Source organism: Podarcis bocagei (assembly GCF_964188305.1).
Source record: "Podarcis bocagei genome assembly, chromosome: 9".
Classification (NCBI taxonomy): Eukaryota; Metazoa; Chordata; class Lepidosauria; order Squamata; family Lacertidae; genus Podarcis; species Podarcis bocagei.
In genome coordinates this window covers 73,167,163-73,189,166 of record NC_138134.1, presented here as the reverse complement: position 1 = coordinate 73,189,166, position 22,004 = coordinate 73,167,163, and the positions used below count along the sequence as shown (strand labels likewise).

The following is a 22,004-nucleotide window of genomic DNA, read 5'->3' as shown; positions in this document are numbered from 1 at the left end:
GTTGCCAGCAAATTTTACTAAAGCAAAAATTTGGCACAGGTGTGGAGGGTGCTGCTTTAGCAGTTTTTAACAGATGTTTTGCGAAGACCTGAAATGTGTCATGGGTCTGATTGGGTCTGTCATCCTTAGGCCACAGGCAAGTTTCACCTAAAGATTCTTGCTCAGCCAAAACATTGGAAGAATTTTGAGGGAAGCAAAACATTTCAATAAGAGCTGCAAACTTTCTCTATTTGTGTGTGTGTGCATCTGCAGATTCCTAGTATCCATGGTGATGATAGTGGACTGGGGTGGGCAAGGGGGTGAGACAACACTGCAGTCAATGAATTGGACTGCGCCACCTCTGCCAGCTCATTTGGGTTGGCAGCAAGATGCGTAAAGCTGGCATTTGGTGGGTGTGCTGTGCACTGATTGAGAACCTTTGACATGACATTTGAAACCCAACATATCCTGAAGCACCTTGTTCGATTTGTAGTGGCACGCTCCTGTTGAAATTTATAGTTAATCACAATGTTCAAATGTGTTTTTATTAATAGGTATGATTAATTACCACAATTATGATGAAGATAACCAAAGATGTATTTACCTTTCCAGGAAATAATGTATTTCTGTTGCATTTAGACTGCACATGTAAGGACGTTGTGTGACCCCTTCACAGGGGTGCCGACCTCACACAATTCTTGCATGTGCTGAAATGTCCCTCCCATACCATTCCACAGAAGGCAGCTATGTCAGGCAACTGAGGGGTAAGACGCTCCCATACTGAGTCAAGCTGTTGACCCATCTGGCTCAGTATTGTCTACAGGCAGCAGCTCTCCAGATATCAGACAGGAGTCTCTGTGAGGGGATCATGGGTCTCCTCGCAACTCTCAGCACCCTTAAAAGAATGCAGTTCCCAAAATTCTTTGGGGGAACCATAACTGCTTACAGTGGCACTATGCTGCTTTAAATATATGGTGCAGCTGAGACTAGAGATTGGATAAGGCACCCACCCATCCCTAAATCTCCATAAATATTCATTTATTTAGAAGCATTTACACCCCCCACACTAGGCAGGATTCTGGAGGTGGCTTAAAATATATGTGGAAAACATAGACAGTGATACAATAGACCCTGCAGTGGGGCAAAGGGATAGAGTTCTCCAGTGTTCCAGCAAACGCCATTCTGTAGCCAAATCTCCTGGTCTAGAGCTGACTGCTGAAGCAGCTAGATGTTATTCACAGACAGGCCGGTCTTCCTGACTGAGTGGCTCCTGCTGATGACTCTCACAGCCCCGGCCCTGGTAACAGTCATAGGAGATGCTGGGGGAGCAAAGAGGTTGCAAACCTCCTCCCAGTTCTCCACATTTTGAACATAGATATGGGTCTCGTTGAAGCCTAATCTTGAAACACCATCACATCTTCCTAGCAGTGTAGCCAATGTGGCGTCTTCCTAGAGTCCCCATCATATCTGATGATTGGCCATACTGGCTGGGGCTGATGAGAGTTGGGAGTCCAACAGCTGGGCGCCACTACACTTTACAGGATCGCTGTACTTCTGATGACCGACTCCTAAATATATGATTCCACTGGAAAGACCTGGTGTGTGAGAGGGATGAAATGTGGTTTGCATATGAACAGCAGTGGGTCATTGCAAAATCAGCCTTCCAGCTTCCTATATTGAGAAAAAACAGCTGTTCCATCTCTAGAAGTTAGCTCAATATTTGGTCACTTTGGGGGATCAATGGGGCTGAAAATGAAAATCAGGGGTGGGATGTCCTTAAAAGAAAAGAATAAAAATCCAGAATCAATACATTATAAAGGTAATTGTGGTTTTGATATATAACTGGTTTGGATCAGTGAGTCTAAGCCTCCATCCTGCACTCTGTTAAGGCTGCCATTGTGGTTCTGGTTATCTAACCTTTTCAGCTTTTTGCTGCAGGCAAAAATCTTATTTCAAAATCTTGTTTTTGAACAACATGTGGTTTTTCTTCTTCTTTACGGGTCCTCCAGCTGCCACTTGACTCTTCTTTTTAACCCTCAGCATTTGAATAAAGAGAAGGGAGAAGAGATTTCTCTCTCTCCTTCTCTTCCCTCCCCCCCTCCTTCTATACTCTTGTTCTGCCTCTTGGGTACCTATTAAAGCTGTCAAGATGTCAAAGCTCATGCGTGGAAAAGCCAGGAGATGTGTCATGTGAGAATGTCTGCCTGCAGGGTCTGTAAAGTCCCCCCCCCCCCCGGTTATTTAATTCTTCGTTGCCAGCTCTGCTTGGGGTCCAGTCTTAGGTTATCTGGGGAGGTGCTAAACAGCAGCTGCGGCTATTCTTTGTATCGAAGCAGAAGGAGGTCAGTCCATCGTCATGGGCTTTTTACTGTCGTGACTGATGAAAGATTAAGAAAATTAGAAGAAGCAATGAAAAGAGTCACATGGGACTGCTATCCATTGAGTACCATCCTGCAGGCACCAGTCCTAACTAGGTTATCACCCTTTTATTCTACTTTTATATTCCTATAGCAGGAATGGTCAAATCTTTTAATTCTGGTTTCGCTTAGTACCCCTTTTTCAGTTCCAAGTTCAGTTCTCTACTAAAATCAGCATTTTAGTCTAAATGTCTCCTAACACACATACTTTGGTGCATAGTCTTCCCTAACAGGTACATTTTTGCAAATCCATTTTCCCCAGTATAATATATTAATATCATGTAGTGTAATCATAGTATAATACACACTGTGATGTATGTTATTTTCACACTTTATCCATGTTTGTGCATTTTTGTACACACGGCTTGGCATTGCAAAATTCAGAGATGTGCAAATTTCAAAGGATGGGTGTGTTTCAGTTTGCATGTTGTTGCATGTTGTTTCTGAAAGTGCAAGTGAAATAGATCAGCCTTTAAATGTGAACTGAGTCTAACTTCTCTGCCCTCTCTAATGGTCAGACACTTATACTTCTCTAATGAGCTGTCTCAGTACAAAAAGCCAAGAAAACTGTCATTGACGGCACTGCTTCCAGAGAGCTTCCGATGGCTATTAGTGACCATGGATACCAGATATTACCAATAGCCATTAATTTGATCATTGTTTTTTCTAGAAAGTGGATTGTATTCGGGGGGGGGGTGATCATTCCATTGGACCTTCTGAAAGGCAAATTTTAAAACCCAGCCAGATGGGCAGGGTGTAAATAATAAAATTATTATTATTATAGATTATAGAAGTGGCAGATTCACAAGTGTTTGGTTAGCAAAAAGGAAGAACCTCTGAGTTCTCAGGGGTTCATAAGAACCTACAAAGTAGGGCTACTTACACTTTCTCCTATTTAAGATGGATTAGACCAGGTGTGGCTAACCTTAACTCTCCAGTTGCTGCTGCATGGCAGCTCCCGTTAGTCCCAGCCAGTATGGTCATTAGTCAACGATGACAGGAACTGGCCACTGTTTAGCCACCCAGCTGGAGATAGTCTGTAGTTGCCCCTTCTCTCCAGTTTTGCTTCTACCTGATGTATTCTCAGAAACATTTAGGATTCCAGTGCAGTCTGAAGCTTTCGAAGGGTGAGCTAGCCTGGGGTATGTGTTTAAGCAATTGTAATCTTTGTTTGTTTGTTTGTTTGTCTGTTTGTTTGTTTATGAGGTTTCTCGTCTGCCCTTCACCATAAAGTCCCAGGGAGGTTTACAACAGTACAGTATAAAATTATAAAAGCAGATAAAACCTTTACACATACAAATCAAGTAAAACCATCCAGAATGGAACAGAACAGAAAATCAACAAAAGAGCTGTGGACTCATAAAATATGTTAACGGTCAAAGGCCAGGGTAAAACATATGGCAGGGACTATACAATGAAGGTGCCAGATACTCTATGGGTAGGGGATTCCACAACATAGGGGCTGCTACAAGGAAAGTCCTCTCCTGGGCTGCTGTTCTTCACATGCCTGAGGCTAGTGGAACTGCCAAGAGAGTACTTTCTGCAGATTTTGACACCCAAAGTCAGTGGGGATGGAGACAGTCTTTCATATAGGCTGCCTAAGTCATATAGGGCTTTCAACACCAACAGGAGGACCTTGGAATGCAGGGGCTGAGTGCACATAGACCTGACAATAATCCACCAAATGCTTGCTCTGTTGGACTATATTTATACCATTGGGGACCACTCTGAGCAAAGATTTTGGGTACCACAGCTTATGGAACCCGATGATAGAACCAGCTGGCATTGAGCGGATCAAATGATAACAACCTGGTTTTTTTGTGGGGGAGTGGGTGGGATGCACACTTAGACTTCAATATGTTTGGTAGCAAGTCAGTAGTTGAAATTCATCCCCAGTCTACTTATTTTGTTGATCTCGTTTAATGTATAGTACAAGCACCATAAACACATTGAGCTGAACAGTTTGTTCCAAAGAGGTGCTCTGAACTACTTAATCCCTACTCCAAGCATCTTGGTTTCCAGAAGCAAAAGTTACATTGCAACATATTTCGATATGTCAAAGTGGGAAGTGCAGCTGTTGCCTTACATTAGAATACATTGTTGTGAGTTTCTGCCACTTTTCATAACAAAATGTTGATTGGAGGAACTAATGGAAAAAGTGAAAATACTGGGAACCTTGGGAGGAAATGATCATGTCATCTTGGGCTTCATGATACAAAGGCAAGGGAAGGCTGAGTGTAGTCAAGCATGCCCTCTGGGCTTTAAGAAGGCTAGTATCAAAAAGCTGAAGGAACTACTGGATGAGGTCCCATGGTCGAAAATACTAAAAAGAGGAGTCTAAGATGGATGGGAGCTTCTTAAAGATGAAATATTGCAGGCACAGATGCAGACAATTCCAACGAGAAAGAAAAGTGGGAGGCATCAAAGGAAACCACTGTGGCTGCATAAGAAGCTTACAGATGATTTGAGATTTAAGAAATATAAGAAATGAAAGAAAGGAGAAATATAAAAAGAGTATATACAGACTCGCCTTCCTTGGAGGTTTTTAAGCAAAGGTTGGATGCCTACCTGCCATGTATGATTCAGCTGAGATTCCTGCATTGCAGGGGTTTGGAGATCCCACCCAACTCTGCAATTCTATGATTCTGTGAGTAAATCCATACATCTCCATATAAAGTGAGAGTAACCACAGAATCCCTTATGCTTCCTCCTTTCCAGGACCCTTCATTTCAATGCTTCAGTTTGAGTAGATTGCATTATGCACAACGGCTATGATTAGACATGGATTTAGAATTTCCTTTCCTCTTACTTCTACTTGGAATGAAGGAGTCTCTAGATGTATGATCTTCGGAAGATCTGGCCATTGTGCAGTGTGTTCTCTTGTCAGGATGATAACATGCAGTAATGAAACTTGCAGGGAACTCATCTTGTAAACATCCCCTTTAAAAGCATTTTCTTGTACCAGCTCCAAATTTCCTCTGCTGAGGCTTGAACCCATCGCTCTTGACATTTCCATCATAGGCTTTGGCCAGTCATCAATCACTTTAAAACAACATTTTAAAAGTGCACATTACATTCTCCCTTTGTTAGTCTGTAGACGTCATCAGGCTTGCACCTGGAGCAGGAATTGTAAATGCCTTGGGCTTCATATTCCTTCATCTCTTCTAAAATGCAACTTCTGCAGCTCCACACACACACACCCCCCCATGGTAAAGCATACACTCTGATAAATGTGTATCTCCTTGCTTTGGACACAGGTTTTGTGGAATATTTTTTGTGGCAGATTTTGGGGAGTAGGTGGCACTGTGATCTAAACCACAGAGCCTCTTGGCTTGCTGATCGGAAGGTCGGCGGTTCGAATCTGTGCAATGGAGTGAACTCCTGTTGTTCTGTCCAAGCTCCTGCCAACCTAGCAGTTCGAAAGCACGCTAGTGTAAGCAGATAAAGAGGTATCACTGTGGTGGGAAGGTAAAAGGTGCTTCCATGCGCTCTGGCACTCATCACGGTGTCGCAATGCACTAGAAGCAGTTTAGTCATGCTGGCCACATGACCCAGAAAGCTGTCTGTGGACAAATGCTGGCTTCCTTGGCCTGAAAAGCAAGATGAGCGTCACAACCCCATAGTCACCTTTGATTGGACTTAACCGTCCAGGGGTCCTTTACCTTTTGTGGAATTTCTGTATCAGATGAGATGGAAATACAGGGGAGCAGTTTTTGCTGTTTTGACAAAGAGAAAATGTCGCTCACTTCCTCGATTCCTGAAAACGAGTCACAAGCTAGGGAAAGGAATTTTTAAGTTATGTTTCTCATGTAGTTAACACTCCCTAAAATAATATTGCTTTCCTTCTTCCACACTTGCAGCTTTCTTGCTGGCTTTCAAGAGCAGGAGCTCTTTTATTTTTGAGAACCGGCCATCTTCTGGAATCCTTCCCGCTGAATACAAAGCAAAGGGACCAGCAATTGTCAGGATCCTTTCCCCTTGCAGAGTTTGTGACAGGTGCAGGGAGGAAAAGGCAGGATTTAAGTGTTTCTACCAGGCTGGGAGGCGGCCAGTCATAGCAGGAATACTTGCCATAGGAATAGTTGGGCCGCATCGCTGCATCTTTGCTAACATTGCACATTTCTTCTCAAAGGGTGTTTGCTCTTACTGCAGCATATTCAGGGAATAAAAGCCGACCTGGGATATAGGCCAGTTACATATTAGTGACATTATGAGCTTGCCAGTTACACCTGGAGTCTGATTACTACAAATGGATTACTTCTACTGCACATGTATCCATTTTTTATTTTTAACCCAGAATGGTGGCACATTCCATCTCTATGCCCTTTGGCGCAACAAAACCGCAGAATGCAGCACCCAGGAAGGACACAGGAAGACTCATCAGCCTGTGTCACAGACAGCTGATGAAAACTGGTTGAGCTTCATGGAGATCCATGTGACTGATGGGGGTGGGTGGTATATCAATAAATCGTCTGGAAGCGATGTGAAGCTCAGAATGCGATAGCGGTTTCAGAATGGCAATATATCGCCAGAGGCAGCTTTAAAACAGAGCATTCATGCCCAGCCACCGGGAAGGGCAATTGCAGGAAAGGACATGCCGGAATGTTCACTGGGAACTGGTGTAAGGGGCTATTGCTGCTCCTGCCCACTCCCTCCCTCGCTGGGAAGGACGTGACAGAGTGATAGCTGAGTGTGCCAGGGCAGATAGCTCGGCAAGGAGATCACTCTTCCTTCCTACTCCCTCCCTCCACAGCCCAGGACCTCAACATCATGATACTGTATATCGGTATATTGTGATGGTTGGCTTGTGATATATTGTGATATCGCCCAGTCCTCGTGACTGATGGGATTGCCACAGTACAGTATGTCTTCTCCCTGTTCAGATGCTACAGACCAGCTTGTTCTGAGTCTGGTGGCATCAGAAGCGATCTGGTGGCATATATTCTGAATCTATCTATCTCTATCTATCTATCTATCTATCTATCTATCAATCATCTATCTATCTATCTATCTATCTATCTATCTATCTATCTATCACCATCTATATCTATCTATCTATCTATCAAGTTTCCATTTTGTACTATTAAAATACATTCATATTTTTCACATTGTTTGTTCAAATATCCTGTTGACATCCCTCCCATCTCATGGTTACCTTAATACTTTTTTTATATCGTAGCATTATATACTTCTTCCTTTTTACATTTATGTCCTTTCCATTGTCAAAAAAAATAACCAATATGTATCAAGATCTGAATCTGAAATTTAGCATAGTATGAAAGAGTGTGTGTGTGTGTGTGTGTGTGTGTGAGAGAGAGAGAGAGAGAGAGAGAGAGAGAGAGAGAGAGAGAGCGCTTTGTGAAAATTCCAGAATATTGAAGCAAATGGGTTGTGTTGAGGGGCCACTCCATTTTCATGCTGCACTAACTGGACTCAAGGTCAATCTACAAATGCACCTGAATTAGATGCTAAAACATTAAGGTAGTAGAATGGACTGCACCTTTTCACATACAGTCCCCACTGACAAACTCCCTTCAGAAAGAATATTAGCAATCGGGGAGAAAGCTCTGGTGGTTTTCTAGCTACAGGGATTTACTTATTTTTTAAGACAGGAGAGCTGCCTATGTAGACATAGCTTTTGAGCAAGCTTGGGAATGCTGCCTTGTTTCTCCTGTTCAAATGAGCCACAGTTCAGGTGAAATCCTCCTGCCAGGTGGAGCAAATTCTTGCAAGGTTGCCGTGATAGATCTGGTAAAAACACAAGCAGTTTGGGTTGAGAGCTTTCTGGTAGAATATTTGGGATTTTGGGATTATGGGACCAGATCTGTCTGCTTTGTGCTGGATTCTGTAGCCTTGTTGGGAGCCACCCAGAGTGGCAGGGTATAAATTATGATGATGATGATGATGATGATGATGATGATGATGATGATGTCTATTTCACCAAGCAGGGCAGGCTCCAGGTTTCATGGGTGTGTGTGTCTTGGGCCAGCTGTCAAAATCCCTTGTGCTGGCTGTTGGGCATTCTGCATGCAAGAAGTCCCAGAAGATATGCAAAAGCCTTTCTTGTAGATCTGTTGTTGAGAGGGATCCATAAATATTGCCTATATCATGCAGGAAATAAGGCTAGAAGGGCAGCTAAGCATTGCCTCCAAAGTGCTTGTGTGACTCCAGAGGAAAAGGCAAAAGGAGTGTAAGCAGGCAGGGGGCAGGCTTTCCTTATTCCTGTGTTTCAGAGTGAGAGAGATATGCTCAGCTGCAGGCAGTTTCCCCCCTGCTCTTCTTTTGCACATCTGCTGTGAGAGGAGAGGGGGCTGCCAGGCTGCAACGCTAGCAGGGTGGAAACTGCTCTGCAGCAGAAGGAAAACAAGGAAGCTAGTGCCTGTTGCTGCTGTGCAAATCACCCAGAAGAAGCCTGCACACCCGATGCACCCTCCTCCACAAGCTGCTAGTGGGGTCAACTGTAACCAGTGAGGGACCCCTGGGTGTTAGCAGACCTTGCAGCTTGGGTGAATTAGATTGGACTAGTCACTTACAGTTTCTGGAGTTTAAAGGTTTTATTCATGCAGGAACTATTTACAAGATAAATGAAGATGTGTGAGAGAGAAAATAATAAATATTATCTCAACAAGTTGTAAGAGAACAATCAACAAAAGGGCTCAGCTTTAAGTGAGGTAGTTAATTTAGATACAGAGGCTAGAAGCCAGTGGTGGCTAGATTATTAGATAAAACAGTGCAATATTCTCTTCTAAAACTCAAGCGGGTGCCATATGCTGCAGTGAATATCCTTGAAAGAGGCATGCAACACTTTGTTGCAGGCCCTATTTGTACACTGTATATTTATTTGTATGATATCCACTAGCCTCTCCCAATCTGATACACTCCAGAAATCTTGTACTACAACTGGAACTGATGGGAGTTTTAATACAAAATATCTGGAAGACACCAGCTTGGGACAGGCAGATGGACACATTCATTTTACTTTACTGGTACCTGCTCCCAGGATGAGGTGGAATGGGATTTTTAAAATGCAAGTTCCCAAAGGAGAGGTCACATCTCATTCAAGTTCAAGTTCTTCCCCCTACCACAATGGCAGCTACCCCCAATCTATATTCCCCAAGCTCTAAGGCTGCATTCTTTCATTTCAGCCTAGTTTGGAAAGTAAGGATATTTTAATGCCATTATTTAGGGTAGTTCATACCGCCTTGTTTTAAGTGAGCAGATTTATGTATCAACCGGTCTGATTTAAAATTAATATAATTAGAATTAGCTGTTAGGAGCAATTATTATATATTGCAAACTTAGGTGGAACAATATCTATTACTTCTTCAAGGACTCTTTCTTCAGTTAGATCATTCACGGGACTGAACTGGAATTTTAAGGCATATTTAATTATCTTTTATGATTGCATTTGTCCCTCGTTTCCCCCCTCCCCAGTTATCATAAATTAAATATCTACTTATATTAAAAAGAGAGTTTCATGCATGCAAAATGAGATGCAATTTCATTTTTTAATTTTATTGTTTAAAAATTACGTTGGCTAAAGCAATTAAATCATTCTGTTGAAGAAATGTATCTTTTTGAATGCAAATGCGCGTACGATATGTGCTTGCTCAGGAACACCCTGTATATTTTGGGATTGTCTTTGATATTTGTCATTTATTTAGTTCCCTTGCACAGTGAAGCTGACAGCCAAGCCGTTTTAAGGCATCAATCTATGCTTTCAGAGTCACAAGTATTGCTGGTGCACAGCTGTCTACAGCTTTTGCAATGTCTGTTGGATGTTATCTGGAGAAAGATAGCATTTGTAGGCCACATTAAAATTCAGAATTTGTTAAATATACAAGTAATTTTGTTTGGGGGTCCCAGTGGTTTTCTTACTAATAATTGAAAAAATGCAAATGAGTGCAACTAATCAGTGCATTGGCCAGCAGTACTACCCAGCTATCTGCCGTAATGAATTAAAAATGCATCACATCCAGATAAGTAAATTACTTTAAATGGGATGAGGTGGAAAAATGAAGGAATGGAGAAAATAGATTCTTCCTCCCCGCCCTTTCTAAACTTAAAACATGCCTTTGAGTCATGGCTACATACCAAGAGGAGTGATTTTATTATGCTTCCTTGCAAAACGCTCTAGTAATTTGATTTTACCAATATAAGTTTCTCTTCTAGTACACTGTTAATGACTCAGACTTGGTTTAAACATACATTGAGATGAGATGAGAATTAACTGGTAGAACCCTTAAGTGCCAGAAAAGCCTGTAGCACATTTTTGTGTTTTTATTTTTTCTGCTTGGAGGAACAGGCTGAATATCACCCTGACGGGCTACTTTTCATACTTGCAGGGGGTTTTTGGGGGGTGGGGGTAGAGCACTTAAATGAGACACTCCCTGCCAGGTGGTGGCATAGTTCAGTCAACTATTTCAGGATCAATTCATTCTACAGCATGGGTGGATTCAGTCAGAAAGAGGGATGGCTGCAAATGAATCCCCTAGTTTGAATTTCACCTCTGACGATGAATTCTGGAGGGGGGGGGCCTTAGGTAAGCCATTGTTATCTCTGCCTGAGCACCTGAACTGCAGCATGGGAAGAATAAATACCAGCCTGTCTTATACAAGGCACTTTAGGTTGTTCAAAAAGCTGCATTTCATGTGCTGTAAGCTGTGATTCTCAATCCTAGACATGGCTGCAGGTTTGATTGTCACAGGGAACTCTTATGTGGTCTACGGGCGGTGTCTATAGTCCACTTCAGGAATTGTGTATAACAGATTGCATGGCCATGCCTTTGATTCCACTTTATGACTCCTTCCAGATTTCCCTTGCTCTGGTATAGAACATCTTTAGGATAGTGGGGATGTTTGGAATTTCAAGAAAGTTCCGTGGGCGCCCATCACAAAATGGCTGCCACTCAGGGCATTACAGAGCACACCATGGATTCCGCATCTAAAAGAGACGACCCCAAAATACTTTTTGGAATTATCAGGAGAGAGTAGGAGTGGTGTTCAGCTATCTTTCCCCACGAACACAAGGTTTAGTACTAGCTCCAGAGCCTTTCCCCTCTCTCTTACCCCTGGACAACCTCTGTGCCAGCTGCAAATCTGCTTCCGAGGGCTGCAGATGGGGACCCAAAATAGATTTAGGGGGTGTGGATGGAGGAGATATTCTGCTCATTCCATTGTGCAAGGAGAAACCTTTGTGCTGATAAACGTTCACCTTCACACCATGTTGAATACAGCCTAAGATCTCCCACTTGAAGGACTCTCTGTTCCTTCCCGGGTCTGATGGTAGCTGTTTGCATATAACATAATCTCCTTTTCAAATGCAAGCCATTGTTTCTTTGCTATTATAGCTGTCATAACAATGTAACAAAACTCTTTATTCCTTGTTGCCGGCTGCAGCTTCCCCCACCCGCACTTGCCCAGGAGTTGTGATGCTCGCTCATGTAACTGCAGGGCCTCTTCCTCTGCTGCAAGCTCCAGTCACGTTCACACTCCCAGTAGTCAGTGCAGTGCATAAAATCAAATCCCTTAAAAGGTCTACAGAGCAATACACATGCACAACAAAAAGGGGTGTGCTACTGGGGCTAATTCAGAAGTTTCAGGTGTGTTGGCCCCACACAAGCATTGCAATGTTGCACAAAACCTGCTGAAATTTTGTGAGTCTCATCCGAAACTTCTTTTAAAAATCATATTGGAAGCGTTTCCCCAAGTCTAGCTCAGTACTGTTCACACCGACTGGTAGCAGCTCTCCAACATTTTGTGCAGGGGATAAGTGAAGCGGCTATTAGCCCCAAGTTGTGGGGCCACCCCTTACTGGAGCTAAGCAGTTCTGGGTCTGTTTGGCAGCTGGATATAAGGTTACTGCCTGGGAACAACATGTACTTTGCCTTTGGTTCCATGATGAAGGAAAGGCAGGATAGAAAATGTAAGTCCAGGGAATAGTAATGATGGCTGCCCATTTCCATTTGGTACACCAGCTGAGACTCTAGCTGCCCATGCGCTGTCTTGCCAGTGCTGCATGCCCTGGTTATCTCCCGCTTGGACTACTCCAATATGTTCTATGTGGGGCTGCCTTTGAAGGTGACTCAAAACTACAACTATTCCAGAATGAGGCAGCCAGACTGGTGACTGGGACTGTCAGGACCCCTAAAGGATCTGCACTGGCTCCCATTATGTTTCCAAGCACAATCCAAATGTTGGTGCTGACCTTTAAAGCCCTAAACCATCTCAGCCCTGTATACCTGAAGGAGTGTCTCCACCCCCATCATCCAGCCTGGACCCTGAGGTCCAGGTCCAAGGGCCTTCTGGCGGTTCCCTCACTGCGAGAAGTGAGTTTATAGGGAACCAGGCACAGGGCCTTCTTGGCAGTGGCTCCCACCTTGTGGAATGCCCTCCCATCAGATGTCAAGGAAATAAACAACTATCTGACTTTTAGAAGACATCTGAAGGGAAGTCTTAAATGTTTAATGTTTCACTGCGTTTGATGTTTTAGTTTGTTGGAAGCTCCCCAGAGTGGCTGGGGCAACACAGCCAGATGGGTGGGGTATAAAAAAAATATTATTATTATCATCATCATCATCATCAGAGGCACCATGCACCTGAATATCAGCCATAGGGGGACAACATCAGGAAATGGCCCGCTTGTAGTCTTCATAGAAACATCGGATTGGGTGTTGTGGGAAACAGGACATGAGATCATATATGCCATTAGCCTGACCCAGCAAGGCTGTGTGAAGTGGGATCACAGCCTGTGCATTCCATGTGGGTCCTTATCTCACATTGCCCAAACACATAAATTACTATACTACATGGGATATTAGTCATGCTGGCCACATGACCCGGAAAGCTATCTGTGGACAAATGCAAGATCCTTCGGCCTGAAGTGAGATGAGCGCTGCACCCCATAGTCAAGTTTGACTGGACTTAACCATCCAGGGGTCCTTTACCCTTTCTTACCTTCCTACAGATTCCCATTTCAAGGCAAAATGTCTTCATGGAAGATCCTTAGCATATGCATATTGCCTTTGTTCAGTCTAGGCTTTCCATGGCCCACCCTTACAGGGTTTCTTCTGCATCAGCCCTCTTTGACCCCTGTTATCCCCTCCACAAGGCAAAATCTCTTTACCAGGAGGGCTAGGTAGACTCAGGGATGGGGCGAGGGCTCCCAGTTTGACACATGCCCAGCTTGAAGCCCCATTCAAGGCCTCGTATCATGTCTGTTTCTTTTTTCTTTTCCAATTAATATACCATCATTTTGGGACCACTCCTTCCTTGGCTGTCAAGTCAAGCCAGTTGCCTTCAGCAAATGTACCAGGCCTCAGAAGAATATTTTAAAGGTACAAGTCTTGCTGCCCGTCTGCTCCCTCTCTGCTCTGACACCCAGCGCTTGTTGCGAACGAGCCATTCAACAGTCTGCAATGTTTGATGGTAGATCTCAGTGGTAATTTAAAATATCCTAATTTAATAGCGTATGATCGGCTATTTGCCAACAAACACGCAAGTTGCGTCGTAAATCACGGCGCGGAATGGTACAAGACCATTATACCGGGCGATATATCACAGCTCTCTGTTGAGTTGGCATGTTGTTGCCATTATAATGTTACTATCCATCTTAAAACTTGTTTTTCTTTCCGAAAGGGAAAGATGGAAAATAAGCGTCTGTTTGTGTGGGAAGGGGGGAAATGTTCTTGAATCTGGAGATTAAAAATTAATTACCAATCTGAGGGATGCATGATGATGAATCATTTTAACCAATTAATTTAAAGTCCTCATAATTGTTGGTACTGTAGGTAGGTTAGTTTTTCTCTTTCTCTGCCCCACTGAATATATCTATGTCTGTGAGGAACTCTGGCACTATATGGACTTTTTAAAAAATGTTATTATAGCTTGGAAGCAGGACTTTACAGCAGGAATGTGGGAACCCAAGGTCCAGGGCCAAATGAAACCCTCCAGACCTATGTAAATGGCCCACAGGACTCTGCCCAGGCATTGAGCCATGCCTTGAGCCAACCCACTTTTACACCCTCCTGGCAGTGGCATATCGTGTGTTGTCAGTGCCTGGGGCAACGTGGAGGGGGTGGGGTGGGTGGGAGGGAATTGAACAGAGTACACATGCACATTCAACTGCCTAATGGCATCTGTGTCACCCAGGAGATCGCAGCTGCAGAGATAAGAAAAGAAGAGTTGTTCCATTGTCTGGTGAGGTCACTTACTGGAGAGGCCGTTTTCAGTAGTGCCAGCAACAAAAGTGTGCAGCTGTATTGAGGCAGCACCGGGTGTTGAAATTTTGCACCCCTAGCAAGCACCCCTGTTATACCCCCCCCCCATACTACAGCGCTGCTGTCTGAGATGTGTCCTTCAACTCTGAGAATGCCTCTTGCTTCCCTGTTTGTTAAGGATGCTGAGACTTGTTTTGAGATCCCTGTTCCCCTCACACAGCTACAGGTTTTCAGAGTGGTTAAACAATTCATCTTCCCAGGGAACTCTAGGAATTGTAAATTTGTGGGGGAAATAGGGGCCTCCCCACTGCTCTCAGCAGCCTTAATGTAACTCAAAGAGTCTTTGAGGGAAGAGGTCATGACCGTTCAGAGTAAAACCATACTGTATTCTGTGCATGGGGCCTTTGGCAGTTCTGCTCACCCTCATGATGTGCAGGAGGGAGCAGCAAATTATTTGGTCTGTGAGCAGAACTGACGATCATGTGGCAAAGTCAAGAATCTAAAGATATAGGGAACCAGAGCTAACTGGTATTGCCACCTCTAGTTTGGTCAGAGGTACCTCAAGACCTTCCATGTGCATATTTGCTAAGTTTGCATCCTGCATAAGTGTTCACAGTTATGTTGTGACTTGAACCTCCTGTTTCAATTGCTGTTTTAACTGCTGCAAGTGCTTTACTGCATATTTTTAATGTGGGTGTTTATTTATTTTTTGATAAATTGCATACTGCATATTTTAATTATGTGTGATTATATTTTTTCACAACTGGTTTTCACAACTTAGAAGCTTTCTTGGCAATTCAGTGGTATATAAATGTAATCCTCATAATCTCATCTGGGTGGGATATTTTCTGGGTTTAATGCAAATATGTGCAGGGGAATGTCAATAAGTCATTTTGTAAATTGCTTTGAATTGCCCCCACCCCCCAAAAGAGTGACTAATAAATTTAGTAAAATAAAATTCCCATCAACTTGGGGGGGGGCAGCCCCTTCAAACATTTTTTTTTGGGGGGGGGGGCAAAATAACCATGTCACCCAGGAGTTGATGCCTATGCTGCTTACTTCTGAATCCAAACAAATGTCAATTAGGTTTTCTGTAGATTGACATTTGTTCCAATTCAGCAGTAGAATAATAAAATCACAGTGTGGGAAGGGAGCCTGAGAATATTCAGCTGTCCCTTATGGGGGTCAAACCAACTGAGCCGTGGGTTTTCCTGGGGAAAGTAGCAAGTCAAAATTAAAACCTCTCGGAACGATGACTGCAAATCATGGGACAAATCACAACCACATCCTTTCAGCCAGCAATTTCAGGGTGGCTGGGAACAATACCTTTCAACCATCAAACGTTTGAGTAGACAGGAATGTTTTTAAATTCCTCCTGAAAATCCATAATGAGGGAGACAGACACATCTCACTAGTGGGCCATCTTCTGAGAAATGTTGTTACGTGCATTTGCCAGAATTGTGTCTAGACTGTTCTAATATTACACATTTTAGCCATAAATGTTGTGAGTCAGGAACAGCATCTTAATATTCCAGGTTAATAACAGTCTGGGCATTGCATCAGCGCGTGGTTTCCTTTTTGCTTTAGAGCAAGCAAGATCAGGTTTTTGGTGGGCACATGCAATACTCTTCTTTACTGATCCAATTAACCTGGGAGAACGTCTACTCTCTTGCTCTGCATTGAAAATCACTAATGTATAATGAAATCATCAATCCATTGGCAATGGTGCATAAAAACGTTGGGAAACATCCATTATTCACGCTGTGCGAAGGCAGCTCCATGTGTATGGCAGAATGGCATATATCAGTCTGTATGTCTTTTATACAGAGGTTGTTTATGCACAATACCCTCTTCAGCAAGACAACCAGCTCCGCTCCGTGAGCATTACGTTCCTCCAACCCAGGCTGGCAATAACCCTCCTGTTGCTTCCTTTCCTTTTCCCTAGCTTGACAGTGCCACCTCCCTCATCCAAGCAGCTAAAAACCTGATGAATGCCGTAGTCCTTACTGTGAAAGCTTCCTACGTGGCTTCGACCAAATATCAGAAGGTCTACGGCACGGCTGCGGTCAACTCGCCTGTCGTGTCTTGGAAGATGAAGGCGCCGGAAAAGAAACCTCTAGTCAAGAGAGAAAAGCCGGAGGAATATCAGACGAGAGTGAGGAGAGGTTCTCAGAAGAAACACATTTCTCCGGTACAGGCTCTAAGTGAATTTAAAGCGATGGATTCCTTCTAATTCACTAGGCTTCAACCTTCGAGGGGTTTTCTATTTCCTTCCTTGTTTCTTTTTGTATGCGTACCTGCCGACTTGTATTCATCTGGCATGGGGGAGAAAAGAATAATGAAGCAGTTTCAATGTGCATGCAGCCCAAGACTCTATTAAAGTCATTAAACAGTCCGCAGTTTCCCTTTCCAAAAGACACATGGCAATTCTTAAGTTAAATGGAGGTCCATCATGCTGACCTTTGTATTTCCCCCAAGAGCATAAAATAATGAGAATAATCGGCTCCCCTCCCCCAAAAAATTGTATTGTAAGAACCGTGGTGGGGAACTGGGAGACAGTCAACTCTGAAGGGTGGAAAGCAAATCCTTAATGCATGCAAGAAACATTAGGTTGGCAGGTATATTTATAGATGGGAATCCTGGAAATGGTAGACCATAAAACCTGTATTGCTTTTGTTACAGTGTAATCATGTAACTAGCCAATATGCTTGGATGTGTGGCCCGGGTAATGAGACAATTTTAACTCTGAGTCATCTTCATTATGATATGTGGATTTTTAACCAAGATGATTAAAAAAAAATAACAATTCCTTTAACTCGCATTTTCCATCCTTTTTTGTTTCTAGTAGTGTTAATGATGATTCTGTTTCAACGATGATGACTTGAACAAAGTTTTTCTCTTTTTTAATTGTTTTCTTTTTGCCAACTGGATTCTTCTTTTCTGGTGGAGTATGAAGCACAACTTGGTGGTTGACATTGCCTTTTGTATTATTATAATTATATTATTATTATTATTATTAATATTATTATTAGAAATAGAAGAACCGGTGATGGAATGTGTAGAGATATGGAAACTGACACATGTGAGAATTTAGAGGCAAATGTGTAGGTGTAGCTTTGGATTACAAGGTATCTGATATACCGTCGTAACCGCTAACTCTCAATAAACTTATTTAACCTTGGAATTTGAAGTACGGCTCATAATGTTCAACTTTTCTGTTGTTTAACTTTGAAATATCCTCCCATCCCAACCCTGTTCTCTGATATTGCGCTTAAATTTGGCAGCTGGGCTGTCAAATTATTTTATATTGACATGTCAACTGGAGTCTTGGAAGACAAGAAGGAAATTGCTCCCTCTCCTCCTACTAACTCTTGCCTAACCCTTGGCTCTCCCATCTGAGTGTGAAAATCTGTGCCAATATAGTGAACAAGATCTCAGTTCTGTGCAAATGTGCTTGTGCAATGCCCATGCAGAACTAGGAGTCACAGAAGTTGGCATTTGTACTTTTCAAGACTAAGGAATCAATTTCCAAGATCACTATGTTAAGGGATGGTGGAATCTGGGGTTCCTTAGACAACAACAACAAATCCGTTTATTGTGAGGACCATGCCTGTACACAAACATCAACACAACAATAGTTAAAAATATTAAAATTCATTAAATACTATGCCGACAGATGCCTTCATCCCACAAAATAGAAAGAGAGGGAAAACAAGCAACGAGTTAAACAGACGATGAAGGGGTCTGCCCCGAACACCTTATTGGCTAAACAAGCCTTTGTATCATTACAAAATAATACTACTTGGCGTAAAAACCTACTAGATATCCTATCCAGATACAATCTACCTGAGTTTAACACTCTCAAATTGTGGAGCCCTGATAAAGTTCGGGAATGGATCTTTGAAAAAGATGCCTTTTTGGACTCCACAAAGATAAAAAACTCGGGGTTTTCCTACTGGCTTCCCTGAGTAAAAGCAGTCAAAATCTGTGCCAACTACTTGGTGGAGATCACTGATCCCACCCTTCGGAGAGCTTTCACTATGGCACGGTTTCAAACATTGCCAACTGCATATCTGACCGGTAGATTCACAAAAACCCCAGTAGAACATCGTTTATGTCCTTGCCTTATGAAAACTAAAGAGGATCTTACACATTACCTCCTCTATTGCCCCATCTACTCGGGCTTTAGAGACGCATTGCTGCAAATTATACCCAACTCTATAACCAATCCTGAAGATAGAGTAAAATTCTTGTTAGTTGATGCAAACCCACGTATCACCCATGTGGTTCCTTAGAAGAAGAGGAAGAGTTTGAATTTGATATCCCGCTTTATCACTACCCAAAGGAGTCTCAAAGCAGCTAACAACCTCCTTTCCCTTCCTCCCCCACAACAAACACTCTGTGAGGTGAGTGGGGCTGAGAGACTTCAGAGAAGTGTGACTGGCCCAAGGTCATCCAGCAGCTGCATGTGGAGGAGCGGAGACGCGAACCTGGTTCACCAGATTACGAGTCTACTGCTCTTAACCACTATACCACACTGGCTTACTATGTAGGTTGAAGAAACACAACACAATTCTGTAGCTGAATCTAAGTGAATCTGACTACCTAGATGGGAGATGATGTAGGAACCCTACATAAGGCGCTCTGAGCTTGTTGGTGGACATGTGGGGTATCAATGCATCATTGCAAATCAGTATGCTTTTGATGGAGGCAGTGTGCCTCTGAGAACCAATTGCACTCTTCCCTATGGGCAGCCCATAGATAACCACTTAACCACTATGAGAATAGGATGCTAGACTAGATGGGCCTTTGATCCTATTCCGTTCTTAAATGTAGATTGGTCTAAAATGTCTCCGTCTATATTGCCCCTACAAGGCAAATAACAAAAAAGTAAGGATGAAAATGGTATTGATGCTCAGCAGGGTCTGACAGTGCCCCAAGAACATCTTTCACTGCTTATGACAAAGTCCGTCTCCTTGGCAGCTGACATGCCTAATATTCCATTTCAGTGTGTGCTTTAAATTATCGCTGAGTTTCTGTAGGAAAGAAATAGACACCCATCACAAATACATGTCCCAGTGACAAAATTCATTATCAGATGTGATAACTTCAGCAGGTCCACAATAGGATTTTGGGTCTGCCTGTATTACAAACTACAGTTGGTACATAGATACCCAAACAGTGCCTTGTGCTGGCTAAGCACATTTGGATTGGGTTTTCCTTCTCTGCTGATATTTTTGGATGTTTCCTTGGATATGTTTTAATGTTGTGGCAATTGTTTTCCAAATTGCTTTCATGATTGTGATTCATTTTGTTGTTTCTTATGCTGTTCATCACTTTGAGTGCCACTGTGGCAGAGAATGGGGGACAGAAATTTAAAAATAAATGGGGGGGAAACTTCAGACGAAGACTAAAGCTGAACTACTTCCACCTTAGAGAGACACACAGTCCAAATAGTTAGATTTGATGCACTGGGTGGCTTCTGCACCTACTGAAGTTGATGGCAAAAGTAGACCCCAAAACTAATGGTGGAGCCAACATTGTGCTCCATACATATTATTTGTAAGGTGACACAGTGGGTAGGATCTAGACTAAAGTGAGTCGAGTTTAGGTCCCATTGAAATGAATGAGGCAAATTAATCATGACTTATGTCCGACTGATTTCAGTGGGAACTACAGTCAGCTAATTTAGTCTGGACCCACTCCTCGCATTTATAAGCATTTTGCCAGTCACAAAGGTAAGGGGCATATTAGCATTCATGCACCCCAGTACGTGCCCCCTAATACCCCCCAAAATATTTCCCAAATGTGAAGAACTTTCCTCCAAGAGGCACACAATTAGCATGGCTTCGTTGGGGGGGGGGCCAGCAACCTCCATTTTCATCAAAACGTTTGAAGAAGCCTTCAGCCCAGCATCTTGTTTCTGACAGAGGCTTGTAAGATGCTTCTGAGAAGCACCCAAGCAGGGGCATGAATGCAAAAGCAGTTCCCCTTTTTGTATGCCACTTTGGAGCAAAATTACTTTTGTGTGTGGAAGCTCACATCAAATTGGCAGTTAGGCAGACTTTATTCAGTAATGTACTACCAGCCAGAGTCTAAAAGGGATTCTATATATAGCGCATACAGGGATTATATATCATCTTAGTTTTTCCATCCTCTAGTCAACCACCCCAGCATCTCACCATCTCTTCTTCTAACCACAGTCCTTGGAAATACTTATTCAACCAACTTTTCTGCTAAATGTGCAGATCCCTCCTTGTACCTTATTAAAGGTTACTTTTCATTCTAGCATTCAGCTTTGAGCTCCTCCTAAATTGGTCCTTGCAAGTTTTGTGGTCAGGTCGTGCTCTTATGTAGTGAGGCTGGCCTCAGCGATAATTTCTACCTCACCACCTGAGAACTGGAACACAGAGTTATAACTGCCTCTGATATGCATTTGGTATGGTTAATGGCCAGCCCTCCACAAATTCATTTGACCTTTTAAAGCAGGGTATAGGGCAGTGATCGCCAGACTTGGCTCCCCAGCTGTTTTGGGACTACAACTCCCATCATCCCTAGCTAAAGGGACCAGTGGTCAGGGATGATGGGAACTGTAGTCCCAAAACAACTGGAGGGCCAGGTTTGGCCATCACTGGTACAGGGGAAGTGCTGTCTCATGGGTTAACTGTGGTTTCTGGTGTCACAGCCAATGGTCCTTAGCAACTCCCACATGACAGCTAGGCTTATTAAAAAACCAGTCCCCATTCGCATGAATGAGACCACCACCAACTTTCAGGAGGGGGACAACTGTGGAGGGAAGGATTGACCTCCCCTCCACCCCAATGCACTGCCACCACCAGAAAGTTGTCCCCATGAGACAAGTAGACTTCGGGGGTGGGGAGGTCATATTAATGTAAGTGGGATCTTTTTGTTTCTGCTTCAGCCGTTATATGCCAGGGGGAAGTAGTGGAGGAGGCAAATGAGTGGCCCATCACCAATGTTAGTTCTACCTACTTTTCACTCACTGTGGTATGCGGCCCCCAAATGTTTTCCCCAAAGGTCATGTGGACTTCCATCGCCGCATGTGTCAGTGAATTCTGTTCCCCATTGCTTTAAGCTGGGGTCGGCAACCTAAAGCCCATGGGCCAGAAGCAGTCCATGGAGGCCATTTAACTGGCCCACAAGCCGCCCCCGAACCAAGCTGCCCTCTCGGTGAGTCCACACACTCTGTGCTCAACTGCGGCTCTGGAAATCACTTCTGCACATGCCCAGTCACCAGAAATCGCATCTGTGCATGCCCAGATGCCGAAAATTGCTTCTGCATAGGCGCGATTTTCAGTGTCTGGGCATGCACAGAAGCCATTTCCAGCGCCGCGGACATGCACAGACGCGATTTCCGGCATCGTGCTGTG

The 22,004-nt window shown here is 43.4% G+C and overlaps 1 protein-coding gene across 4 annotated transcripts in view; it reads left to right on the top strand.

The window, feature by feature from the left end:
- CTNNA2 (catenin alpha 2) overlaps positions 1-17,797 on the top strand; it is a 420,763-nt gene extending 402,966 nt beyond the window's left edge. For 3 of the 4 annotated variants that reach the window (XM_081207007.1, XM_081207009.1, XM_081207010.1), the window contains one exon: positions 16,559-17,797. In XM_081207007.1, coding sequence (XP_081063133.1) covers positions 16,559-16,846 — 288 coding nt within the window. In that variant the 3' untranslated portion in view covers positions 16,847-17,797. Of the gene's footprint in view, positions 1-6,693; positions 6,916-16,558 lie in introns of those variants that run through there. The other variant, XM_081207008.1, reaches the window with a different exon arrangement.
- Positions 17,798-22,004: the final 4,207 nt, after the last annotated feature.